This window comes from Rhinolophus sinicus, linkage group LG03 (assembly GCF_036562045.2).
Source record: "Rhinolophus sinicus isolate RSC01 linkage group LG03, ASM3656204v1, whole genome shotgun sequence".
Lineage (NCBI taxonomy): Eukaryota > Metazoa > Chordata > Mammalia > Chiroptera > Rhinolophidae > Rhinolophus > Rhinolophus sinicus.
The window spans coordinates 167,030,044-167,043,237 of NC_133753.1; the positions used below are offsets into that span (position 1 = coordinate 167,030,044).

Here is a 13,194-nt window from a genome sequence, read left to right on the forward strand (position 1 = left end):
GGCAATAAGAGATCAGTGGAAAAAGTGTCTCTGAAACACAGGTCAGCATATATGGAAGATGGAAGGGGCAAGGCCTGGATTTCTGAGTTTAATCAGCTACTTTTGCTAGGAAGGCAGTTAACCAGCCACTGGGTAGATGACAAAAATATGATAGTACTTGGTCCCTCCCTTTAGGATAAGTTGGAAGACTTGAGAGAGAAGAAAGGATCAAAAATAACTCTGAGGATTTCAAAGTCTAGAATGAGAGGAAGATGGTTGTAACTACCATGACACGGCCCTAGAACTTCTGTGTGGGAAAGGGGAAGGCTAATGAGAGGATTTAAAGAAATGTGGTATATTAAGACTTACAGAAAGGTCACATTTAGAAAGCAATAAGTGGACTAAGTAAAACCACCTCTAGAGATGAAGAAGATGCATTGGGATAGGATGACAAGAAGACGGGGGCTGTGCATTTCATACTAGAGACTATCAAAATAAGTCATGTTATGGGGGTAATTCATTTAGAGATAGAGAAAATAAACAGATGCAGAGGAAAACTTCTCTTATGAGCGGCTTTACCAGTGAAGTGATACTCTCCAGAAACCAGAGCTACACCTAGTCTTATTTAACAGAATTTTCTGGTGAAAACCCACACTGAAACCTCCAAAGTTTTGGCAGACATTAATGTCCTCGTGGTATTAAGAAGCAATTTCAATGGGAAAAAAGTATAACAAGATTATATAATGTTGTGTAGGAAAGCAGAAAAGCAAAGGTCAATATAGATAACAGCAAAGTATTTGGGGAAAAATGTTCCAACAATTGTTACTAGATGTTGAACACCGAAGAATCCTTTGCAACACAAGAAGATACACTGGCAACTCCGTGAACTGGTCCCTGTTGATACTGGTCCAATGTACTGCTACAATGCACTGACCCACGAAATAGCAGATCCAATGAGAAAGAAATAAAGAAAAACAACTCCAGAGCTTTAAAAATAAATGCTAGTTAGTTTTATAGAAGCATGAAGCTTCTGCTCCCGAGTTTTGGTTGCCTACCTCAAGAAGGCAGAAAAGTAAATTAAAGACTCCTTAAAATATAGAGAGCTATATTGATGAAAAGACCTGTCCTGTGTAGAAAAAAAAAAAAAAGGAAGTTAGGCTCGAATATGATAAAAGATGATGAAATAATAAATGGTAGAATTATACTATCTACAAACTTATGTACAAAAATCCCAGAATTCAATGATAATTGTTTTACCAGCAAGGAGTAAACAAAAGAAATTCATTACTAGTCCGAGTGGGTGTAAAGAAAAAAATACATACTGGACTGTAAAATTTACTGATAAATTCATGAGTTAGAAGAGGAAACAATAAAGAAGAGGATTAAAATGCTATATTCTGTGTCCAATGCCTGTGTCAGAAATAGAAATCTAAACTGAAAGACCAGCATTGGGCAAAGTCATACATGAATAACTCAATGTAGTACAAGTGTCAATTAACTTTCAAGATTACCATTATAGTCGTATGCAATTAATATGGGGATTTGACAAATGTGAAAATTAAGACCTCATATCTAACAATATTTTCTCAGAAAGAAAGCTGTGGGTTAATTTATGGATTATTGATGTCCATACCTGTGTCTTTGTGGGGCCTATATCCAGGCCTTGTACAAATTTTTTCAAAAAATTCTGTACTGCATCCCAGGGATAGATACTGTTTGATTCATCACATACAACCACAACATCTATGAAGGAAGGGCAGGCTACATAGAGGATGATAAGAGAAACAGATTTCCATAGGTAAGTCAGACTTCACGCCCGTATGAAAATGAGACTTAAAATAGAGTTGAGGGGTTGGGTGGCACTCATTGATAAATGTTTTCCCTTCTTTTAATGTAAGGCATTGCTCCCACCCTCTGCACATTCTTAACTTACTCTGCACTGCTGGGGAAAAGCTGGCCAAGTGTTGAAAATCAGGACTGATGTCGGAACAAACTCCAGTTGTGTAATATTGACTTCCACACTGCTGCGCCCACAAGGGACCACATGTCTTCAAAACCATGAGAACAATGAGAGACAAAACACGGGTGATGTTAGTCCTCTACCTTTCCATTTGTGAAACTCAAAAATCATTTCTGTTCTTTCACAAAATAGTAAGAATTGTTAATTCTTGAAACTAACAGGTAAAAAATTCCTTTGAGTGAAAGTGAGCCAGAGCCAGCAGAAGTGAGGGAGATGGCAGATATACAGTGCCCAGTGGCAGGTCTCTCCAGGGCAGAGGGGCACTGGGACCGTCAAGGGCAGGTGTCTGTGGAGGGAGGAGCCTATTGGGTCACCCACCAAGCCAGAGCAAAGGGGTGCTTTCCTTCCAGAGAACACCCAGAAGAAAGATGAGTGTGAAGTTCATTTCTTGTCTCTCAGTTACCTGGGTCTCAGGTGTTTCATCTGTAAAATGAGGATAATCATATCTTCTATCTTTTTTAAAGTTGTTGTGAAGATTAAATGGATTGATGGGTATAAAAGAGTTAGAACAGTGCTGGGTAAATAGGAAGTGGTATATAATTGTTAGCTAGCATCCTCTTATCCCTTCCAGGTATACTGCTGTGTTTCCCTGAAAATAAGACCTAACTGGAAAATAAGCCCTAGCATGATTTTCCAGGATGACATCCCCTGAACATAAGCCCTAATGTGTCTTTTGGAGCAAATATTAATATAAGACCCGATCTGGTTTTTGGGGAAACACGGTATTCAGTAGAAACCATAAACCCAAATGTGTTCGAGGACCAGGTAGGAAACCTACAAGGGTGCTTGGGGCCAGGTAGACACCAAGGTGCAGGAAGAGCCCATGTGTTATACTAAGGGACAGCTACTGCGGCTCCTGCCCACTGATTGGTGTGAAACAGGCTTGGTGCTGCCAGAGCTCCCAAGTTTTCAAGGAAAGTCAACGAGGACAAATTTTGTGTGAAAATCCTGTTTAAAAAACAACAACAACAACACTCTGTATGTTAAACAAATACAAATGAGGTCCATGAACTGCCAGTTTTTAACTTTGCTATAAAAGATTTCTTTGAGGACTTCAGAACACTTATTTCCAATCCCTGAAACCTTTAGTCATCCAGGCTGGCACTCTGTTTTCTTGCCCACATCATCTGTGCTTCAGTTCTTCATCTCTCCATTAACCCAATCCCAAGTCTCCCCTTTTCAGCAGCCCTTAAATGCCAAGGACTCTTGATTAAATCATGGCTAAAGCACACTGGAAATATTAGGTCAAATAATATTAAAATCATTAGATATAAAAGGGAAGAAAATGGGAAAGAGAAGTGAAGCCAAGATCTTAAACATCTACAAAGTTTGACATTATGTTGAGCTGTGGACCGGTTATTAAAATTGAACAGAAAAGAGTGGACTTGCAGAAAGCTATTGGAAAAATAAAAGGAAATTTATCTGACCCAGTTTAATTGTTGGTAGCTTAAAGGAGAAGAAAGCAGCTGTAGTCAGATTTCATGCTCGATGAACAAGGCTAGTTTTCCCCCCTATAAAACTGGTTCATTTTGCCAATTAGGGGGGAATCATAATTGATGCCTTTGGTAGTTTATCAAACAACAGATACAATTATTGATTCTTATATCTCCATCCCCAAGTTGTTTTTTTCTAATCACCATGAAAAATAATAACTCATGAAATATTCAAAAAATTATTCCTTTTGCTTTAAAAGCAATGGAAAACAGCATTAAGAAATTGAAATTAGAATATGCCAATTGTTAATGCCAAAACTACATTCCTGCTTAAAGCCCAGAACTTTAAGAAGGTTCAAAAAAATGTGATGATTGTCAGTCTTTTCCAAATAATTCTTAAGAGTATCTTAAGGTTTGATCTTTTAGGTATGTAAAGGAAGTTTTGGCTTTTTTCTTTCTTCTTTATTTTCCCCCCTCTCCTTCCCTGCTACCTTCCTCTCCCTCTCTGCTCCCTACTTTGTTAAATTAATCTCTTAAATTCTCATGCAATTTTATTTTACTCTATCTGAAGTTACAGGTTAAAAACTTTTGCAGTGCATTCTCTAATCCCTATATCTCAATATATTACTCTTTCTGAATTTATTCAACTTTAAAAACAAACAAGCAAATAAAAAAGATGAAAGTGATTCTATTATAAGGATTTTGGAATATTATAAACCATAAAAATTCATTGCAATATTCATTTATGCACTGATGGAATACATATTATAAGCAATACTTAATTTACTTAGTGGGCCGAAGTCTGTCTGAATACTAATATCTGTTAGTGAAAAGATGACTGATATTGTTCAAAATTGATTACATTTTAGAATAATCCAGTTATACTCATACACATAGACTTCTAGGTTAGCATGTCAATGGTATAGCTATAACTAATGAGATGGTAAAATAAGCTTTCTAAGACAATTTTAACATGGTGATACATCTAGGGTATGCTGGTGGAAATGTATATTAAAATTGGATTTTCATTTGCCGTTAAACTTTTTTTGATGTGCAAAGGTTTTAATTTTATTATATAGTCAAATCTTTTCAACAATTTCCTATATTATTTCTTCTGTTAGTTCTAAACTCAGAAATTCTTCCCTCAGAAAATTTCTACTTTCTTCTACTTTGATATATTAACTCTTTAATTCACTTGAAAGTATAGTTGGATATGCAAGTTATTAACCAACTAATTGTCCCACCTTGTTAAATAAGGCATTCTATTTCACTGATTTGTGATGTCTTTTGACAACATTCTAGAAACAAAGAGAAAGTAAACACTAACATAAAATAAGATGAGAGACCGAGCTATGCCTTCAATAATATCAGATTAGCCAAAGGTTAGAGGAAATGATTAAAAACTAAAATACTTTTTGGCTATGAATCCTACTTCCTGAATTAGTGGTAACCTATCTTGAATGTTCTTAGAGGAAGGAGAAATGAGACCTGGAATTCTGTTATCAACAAAACCAGGCACATTTTCCAAGGGCAAGGAATTGATGCCACTTTTTTTCCCCTTTTCCAAAACACTCTGTGGCGATGGTTTTTGCTGAATATCTTCAGAAGCCTACACATCAACAGAGTGCTATTTCATGTTGGATATCTACATAGCATGACTGACCAAAAAGCAAGCTCTAACATTTACACCTGAAGATTTGAATTGACAGGAGGGATGGTGAGAGACACCGACTTCATACTTTCTTGAGGGGAATGAGGATTTGAAAAGTAAACACTCACGAGAAATCCTCCGGTGCCCGCGTTCCTTGTGAGTGTCAAGCCAAGGCTCATGTTGGTTTTCATCTCAGTAACATTGGGAATGCTCGTGAAAGCTTTCAAAGGGAAAAAAAGTTTAAAGAGCGACTAAAGTTTCACCATATATTTAAAGTTGTTAAAAGAAACCTACGCACACTCATGTGTATATATAGCATGAGATTTAATGTAATTTCTCCAGGTGCTTGCATCAAATATAATGTATCGTCAGATATAACGAAATGAGAGGCCTCAGTGATCAGGGAGCTCCTGTAAACGTGTGAGACTGCAGATGTAAGATACTACTGTGTAGAGTGTGGAGAGGGCATGAAATATAGGCATTTAAATTTAAATTTTTGAAAAACAAAGTGTTGGCCAAACAAAACACCTCTGAGGATACCAGTTGGTCTCCAGATTGCCATCCTAGTTCCTTCCAAGGTCATGGTAACTATTTAAGGTTTCATTCTGGATCAGAAAAAAAATCTTTAAAGTATTATCAAGGAATGCCATATGGTAGAATCTGGCTCAAAGGTGAGTGAATTTTAAAAGGAAATAATGAGACTAATCATGGAGAATAACAAATGTTTCCAGCCTCCTCTCTCCCACTGAACCGGGGCATCACCCACTGTATCCATTGTTCAGCTACTGAACATTGCAATTCTCCTCAATAATGTCATTTACTCATGCTGTTTAATCTCTGCCAAGCCAACATTGCCACTTTCATTTACCCATGTCTCAAGTTGACTGTTGGAAAACTTTATCCTTCTTCTCAAGCCTCCAAACTCAACTCAGATCCCATCACTCTTTGAGTAACCTGTTTATACTGCAGAGAACATAATCACATTCAAAGGATAATCTCAGCTTCGCTCCTGTCTACCTAAAGTCCATTCTTAGAACTCTTACTTTTTCTCTTTCCTTTGTGTTTTAGAGAAGGGAGCATTTTTTTCTAGGACTTATTTTCTTAGGGACCAGTGATGTTAATTCCATCCAGTTAACTCTATTCTTTACTATGAGTCACTCTCTTTTTATCACCTCCTTCCACTCTCCCTACAAATAAGTCACCCCCTTTTTATTAGAAAATCTTCCCCTAACCCTGCTGCCCCATTGAACTATTTCCCCAATTCTTCTTCACTGCTCAACTTATGAAAAGTCTACTTTCACTCCTTATACTTGTTCACTACTCACCACTCCTAAATTCTCTGTAATCTATGTTCTTCTTTCAACACTGTTGGATTTATACTCTAGACAAGAAAGTTACAAAATATGATAATATGGAGCACAGAAAGAAAATAATAAAGCTTCTATGTGCATGTTTTTATTTTTTTAAATTTATTTTTATTTAGGAAGATAATATGTCAGTACATGTATATGTTAATAATTTTTTAAAATAGAATATTTACATTAGAGGTGAGTGTTCAAAGTTAGAGGGTATGAAACATTAGGGGTGATATAATAAAACTTTTGAGCACTCATCCCTAATGTATATATTTTTATTATTTTCACAGATTTTATACATGCATACATATTTATATCTGTATCATATATATCTATTATATGTGCATCATATATATTATGTATGTATCATATATATGTTATATATGTATGGTGAGTGTTCAAAATGTTTGGCAAGCACTCATTTAGACCACCCACAACCTCCTTAAATACAATGATGGTCTGCAATCAATCCTCATATTCTTCAACCTCTATCATTTGACACCACTAATATTCCTTGCACCTCACTAAAAATAGGTTTATTGAGCCAGAAATGGTGCTGGAAAGCAAGTATATGGAAACATGTAAGAAACACTCCCACCTTTGTTTGTAAGTCTTAATCACTGTTTCTGAATCTCTTTTCCCCTTGATTTCCGTAACACTGTATGTTCCTAATCCAGGCCTTAATTCTTCAGAATGCTAAGACTCCTCAGTGCTGGCTTTTTTGGATGATGATGATGATGATCAAATTAAGTAACTTTTTACTTGCATCACGAAATGCTGTGTGGAACTATGACTCATTTAGGTTTCCAGTCTTGTACCTTTAATAACTTTTTGCACTTAATAGAAAGCATCTGATGTGGATAATTAAAATAGCAATTACAAACAATTACAGATAATTCCCAATTGTGAATATATTTTATTAGCATGAAATCATTTGGTGTGGATAGCCTCAGATTTTTGTAAATAATCAACAAAATAATCCTAAACTCTGGCTGAAACTGGTTCATAGTCTGGGGAGGGGCAGATGGTACAGGAGGCTGCATATTTCCCAGGCACCTTATTAAATCAAGTCTTCAAACTGTTTTGGAAATTTTGATATAATTGGGCCCATATGACTAAAGAGATAAAGGCAAAAAAAGCGGTCTCTATTTCTTTAAGCTAGAGCTATCATTGGTTTTGTTATTTTTTTAATCGTGTATATAACAAATCAGATTGTATTTGTAAAATATCACAATGCTAATTACAACTTACTTTGCAAATTGAGTTTTTCACACGTAGGGGTAGACAGATCGACAGGACATTTATACACATCTCCCATTCGGTTCTCAGGAAAGCCACTCCAAGGTGAGCCAACTAGTAACCTAGAAATAGGAATTCTTTTTCATTAGATATAGCATGTTAGCTAATGTTTCTTAAAGATAAAATTAACCACAAGACTGAAAAAGAAAACCACATTTGATTTCAATTTTTAATGCATGAATAGTTCGTATTTGTTCAGCTAAAATTTGATCTTTTTCCTTCCCCTTTGCTGATCAGATCCTTGATGAATGTCTACAATACAGCTGTCTTGCCACAACTCCCAGGGAGGCCTCTTTAAAGCAGTGCTGTCCAACAGAAACATAATACAAGCCACAAATGTGAGCCACGTATGTAATTTTAAGTTTCCTAGTAGCTACATTAATAAAATAATAAAAAGCAACATGTGAAATTAAAGACTATACTTTATTTAACACAATAGATCCAAACTAACATGCAATCAATATAAAAATTATTAATGAGCTATTTGACATTACTTTTCTCCATTCCAAATCTTTGAAATTCAGTGTTTGCTTTATGCTTAGAGCACATATCAATATAAACAATAGTAACGTTTCAAGTGTGCAGTAGCCACAGATGGCTAGTGGCTGTCATATTGGTCAGCATAACTGTAAAGAAGGAAACGATATTAAAACCAAAAACAGAAACTAACATTTGTTAAGTGTTTCTATTCCCTAAGCACTTTCGTATATTACTTAGGGAACAAACAGATGAGTTAGCTAAGTGGCTTTATGTTTATTGTCTATATAAGAGGATCATTAGCAAAATTACAAAGCAACTGCACTACGGGGTTCTCCTTATGTGTATCATGTTTACAGCAATAATACAGGATATAGAGGTCAGAGATGGGTGCTCACATCCTCCCCTTCGTCAGTTTCACTTCCTTTTGAGCTTCCCCAACTAGAGACTATGGTTTTCCCTGTAGAACCTCTCTGGTCACAGAGAAATGGACAGGAGCCTGCAAAACAGTCTGATTTTTAGAAACTATAGCAGGTTAATTATTCAGCAGCATTCAGCTATTAAGGAAGAGTATCTGAGTCAACATTTTTTCTTTGTCAAAGTTGAGAAGTTTCATAGATTATCACAGATAGATAATCTATGAAACTTAAATTCTTTCATAGGCCTTCTGTATAAATATCCTATCATTATCAATTAAACAACACATGCCCAAGCTAAGTGCTACAGTGGATAAAAAAGAAGTCTAAGGCACACTTCTGTTAACTAAATCTAGTAAAATGTTTTAAATACATGACAACTAAAGTAATAATAATACAAATGAATGAAAACACATGAATAAGTTCCCCTCTGGAACAAATATTAAAATGGACAAAGAATACAAAAATGAATATCAAAGGATGAAGGTGGTAGTCGGCCTTCTTAGCAGAGAAAACAGCAAGAACAATCATGGAAAGAGGAAAATACGGATTATTTTGAGAGACAGTTAATGATTCAGTAATAAGTTTCTCCCCTTATTCATCTTATGTAATTATTCTCAAACTTATATTTTATAGAGCATTCTTGAATACTTTAATTCTGTTAACTTTGATTAAGGTTAGAGTTGAAAGAGTTTTGTCTTTTTATGAGCAAAAAATTTAGCATGATTTACCTATTAAAATATTACCCATAGATAGGGTTACAATAATACCAGGCATATACGTTAAGGTTTTGAAAAATACAGACACCTAAATGTGGGCTATTGGTAAGTCCCAATATTTGCCTTAATGAAGGGAGAGAATCAGTAGTAGGATTTGAAATGCATGTTTGAGCATATCTGATGGTCTTCACGACAACTTAGAGGAAATTCCTGACAACTCAGAGGAAACTGGGAAACTTTTGAAGACTGTACTGTGAAAACTGTCTTCCAGCTGCTTGTTTTTCTCTATCTGCACAAGTCCTTGGTCTTCATTCCATAGTGGGACTACACAGCATTACCTCGGATTTTTGTGTGTAGGACACATCTTAAAGTATAAGAAAGAAATAAGGAGATAATCTGGCTCTTGCTCACTTCACCAACTCTGTTTCTTTCCATGAACCTTCCTGAAACTCTGTATTTCAATCATACTGAACTCAGCTCCTGCACCAAATTAGAGTCTCTCTTGCTTCACACATGCTGTTCCCTGCCTGGCAAAGTTCTACTCATTAGTTAAGTCTCCCATTAGACACCACTTGCTCCAGGAGGTCCCAAGGCTCTTCTGAATCCAGACAAGGTGGCTTTCCTGAGTACCTCCATAGCCTCTGACTTTCCCTAACCCCGTTTTTATCCCATTACCCTGTAACTGCCTGCCTACTGACTAAATCCCCCCCTTGAGAAGAACTGTCCACGAGGGCTAGGAATTGCGCTGTAGCACGGAGTAACTACTTGTTGAAAGAATGAATGAAAAAACAAATAAACAAACAAATGAATGGATGATCCTACATTATTATTTAAGAGAACTTGGTTGAGAAAAAGTTAAGTAGAAAAATTTTAATTATGTTCTTACTGAGAATTTCTTTTTGTCCAAGTTAAGAAGAAAAAAAAAAGAGGTGAAAAAAACTTAACCAAGATGAGAGGAACAGAGAGGAAAGCATTATACTCTTACTGTTCTGTCAGCTATTCCTGATTCAATTTCCACATATCTCCTATGCATCAAACTTGTATTTAAGCAAAAGCTGACTGTGGAGTCTTTGTAGGGAACACAATAGCACTTTCTAGCAAGAAACTTTAGTAGGAAGTGTGTCTGTTTCTTGGCATGCTGGGGATTTCTATTAATTACAGCAAATCTTAACGACAGCAGGTAATGTGTGTGAGGCTTTCAAAACATTATCTAATTTAATGTGCAAAGTGAGCCTAAGATTATTTTATCTCCATTTTACAGATGGAACCACAGAGACAAAGAGAGATGAGCAACTTACTCGTGTCCACACCCTTAGTGAGAGCCAAATGTAACTGATTCTGAAGCCCAAGCTCATCACCCTAAGTCAATTCTCCTTTGTAGCTGCAAGAAGGCCTGGCACAGGGCCCAGACTGGGAAAACTATCTGAAAAGATGGGTTAGGTTCCAGAATCATCAAGGAATAGAAAGTGGAAACTGAGGGTCAGGCCACACCTACTGAGATGGGGGTGTGGCTTTGTGGTGTATAGAGGGGCTGCAGCCTGGAAGGACAAAGGTCATCCTGTAAAAGCACATCCACACTTTTGTGGAGGCTCTAGATACCCTGTTTACAACACAGGTAAGAACAAAGTATGTTCAGATAGTATCAAATGTGGTAATTTGAGTAACTTCTGTTGTGAACATTTCCCATCCATCCTCACCGCAGCCCAGAGAAACACACTAAAGAACAAAAATTAAGTGTTTCTCATCTAAAATTTAACCCTTTTTTCTCCCTCAGAGCTTCTGGCAATAAAGTTGCACCACTAGCTATCCATTTTCTTGGTGACAAAGCTCAAAAGGCTACTTGCTGTTTCCTATCGACTAAGCCTTCCCTGGACACTCACCCCCTCACCTCCTTCCACCTCTTCGAAGAAATCAGGATTGATAACCTCGCAGCTCAGGACATTTTCCTGATTCGGTTTCCACATATTTACCATGCATCACACTTGTGTTTATTTCAGCAAAAGCTGACTGTGAAGTCTGTGTCGGGAGCAAAACCTCCACCACCACTGTGAGGGCAGGCCCTCCTCCATTAATCAGACGGAAGGAGACAAAGGCAAGCGCCGCACAGTGAGTGACACTTAACAAGAAGGATGTGAAGGTCCTTGAAATTCTCTCAGAGAATACATATACATCTCTGCCAGGATTAGGCCACGTTAAACGCTTAACACAGACAACTGAAAACAGTGAAAACCAGACCATTCTGGTGACTGATGAAGAACAACAAGGTATCCTCGTTATATATGACACATTTTTTTAAATATCACGAACCACATGAATTAGTAGCCTACGGGCAATGCCAGTGACTACAAAGACTGTTTCTAAAACCACGGCCACCTCCTTGATTGGCAACGTTTCCAGTCTCCTCCCCACTTCTACCCAAAGGCCTCGGTGAAATCCTGCTTCCTGACAACTCATCCTGTAAGGAAAGGCGATGACGTCACCAGTGGCTACTCCAAGGGAACGGTGACATTCTTAAATTAATCAGACAAGAAGATGAGGGAGGCTGATGTATTTACCTATAAAATTTCAGGTAATCAGCTGTAGCAGGAAGAGACACGCCAGGAGAGAATGTTACAAAGGTAGGGAACAGGAAAAGTCAGTGGGTAAACCCTGTTGAAGTTTGGCAAAGCCTCTTTGAAGTAATGGATTTCACTTAATCACAGACAGACAAAAGAGCTGCATGAACAGTCGTGTGTGCTGAGTCTCTAAACAAAACAAAATCCCAAGATATAAACTTCTCTTTTCCTACAGTGAAACTGGGAATTCTTCCAAGACTACTTAAAATAACACTTACTGTTCAATTATCTTGTGGGAAAATAGTGATTATGTAGAGTTTCAAAACATAGCCAATTTGCCCACCTCCACTGGAATTCAAAATACTTTGTTACGTTAGTAAACAGTATTTATGGTGCTATAGGTAGTTTTAAACCCACAATTCAGGGGCTGTTATAAATATCTTCCTTTGGTCTGTGAGTCTCTCTAAACTCTCCAAGCAATTTTTCTAGGGGTTATTAACTGAGGTACTTAAAAATAGTAGGGAAAAACATGTTTTCTTTGATTTGACAAATGTTTATTGAGATCCTATGGGGCTGACATTCGCACAACTGCAGGGGGTACCATTCCCATATGAATGATGTGCCCTGGCCTTGTGCAGTATACAATCTATGAGGCTGTACATGGTGGCCAGACCTACTATGTGCCAGACTTGATTCAAGGCACTGGGTATTGGGGATACATTAGTGAACAAGTCAGTCAAAAATTTCTGGCCTTGTGGAGCTTATTCTACTAGGAAAGTATAGAGAATAAGTTTAATAAGTTAGTAAAATATAGGGTGATTTTGTGATCCATGTTTTGTGGAAAAACAAACAGGATTGAGTTAGGAGTGTGGGGTGGAAGGTGTTGGGTTTTTATTAGAATGGTTAGGGAATGTCTCACTGAGAAGGTGACATTTAAGCGAAGACTTGAAGGAAATAAAGGAATAAACCATAAGACTCTGGTACAAGAGTAGTCCAGGCTGTGGGAACGGTAAGTGCAAAAGCCCTGTGGCTGACCAGAGTGCAACAAACGGGGCGTGGGAGGAGATGGGTCAGATTAGTAATGGGGTCAGGTCACATAGAGACTTGTAGGAAATTGTAAGGACTCAGCTTTCCTCTGAGTGAAATGAAGAGGCCATTAGAGGGTTTGGGGCACGGTCGTGATGTGATCTGACATATGTTAGAAGGATTTTGAAGGCTGCTCTGTTGAGAATGACTGCATTGGGGCAAAAGTGATGCTAGGAGGCAAATGTAATAATTTAGGCAAGGGGT

General features: G+C 37.3%; 1 protein-coding gene across 1 annotated transcript in view; it reads right to left on the reverse strand.

Moving 5' to 3' along the window:
• Positions 1–13,194, reverse strand: part of ITGA2 (integrin subunit alpha 2) — a 91,391-nt gene that overhangs the window by 45,351 nt on the left and 32,846 nt on the right. The window contains exons 3-6 of the mRNA XM_019736238.2: positions 7,690–7,799; positions 5,212–5,303; positions 1,913–2,027; positions 1,613–1,740 (exon numbers count right to left, since the gene is read on the reverse strand). Coding sequence (XP_019591797.2) covers positions 1,613–1,740; positions 1,913–2,027; positions 5,212–5,303; positions 7,690–7,799 — 445 coding nt within the window. The remainder of the gene's footprint in view (positions 1–1,612; positions 1,741–1,912; positions 2,028–5,211; positions 5,304–7,689; positions 7,800–13,194) is intronic.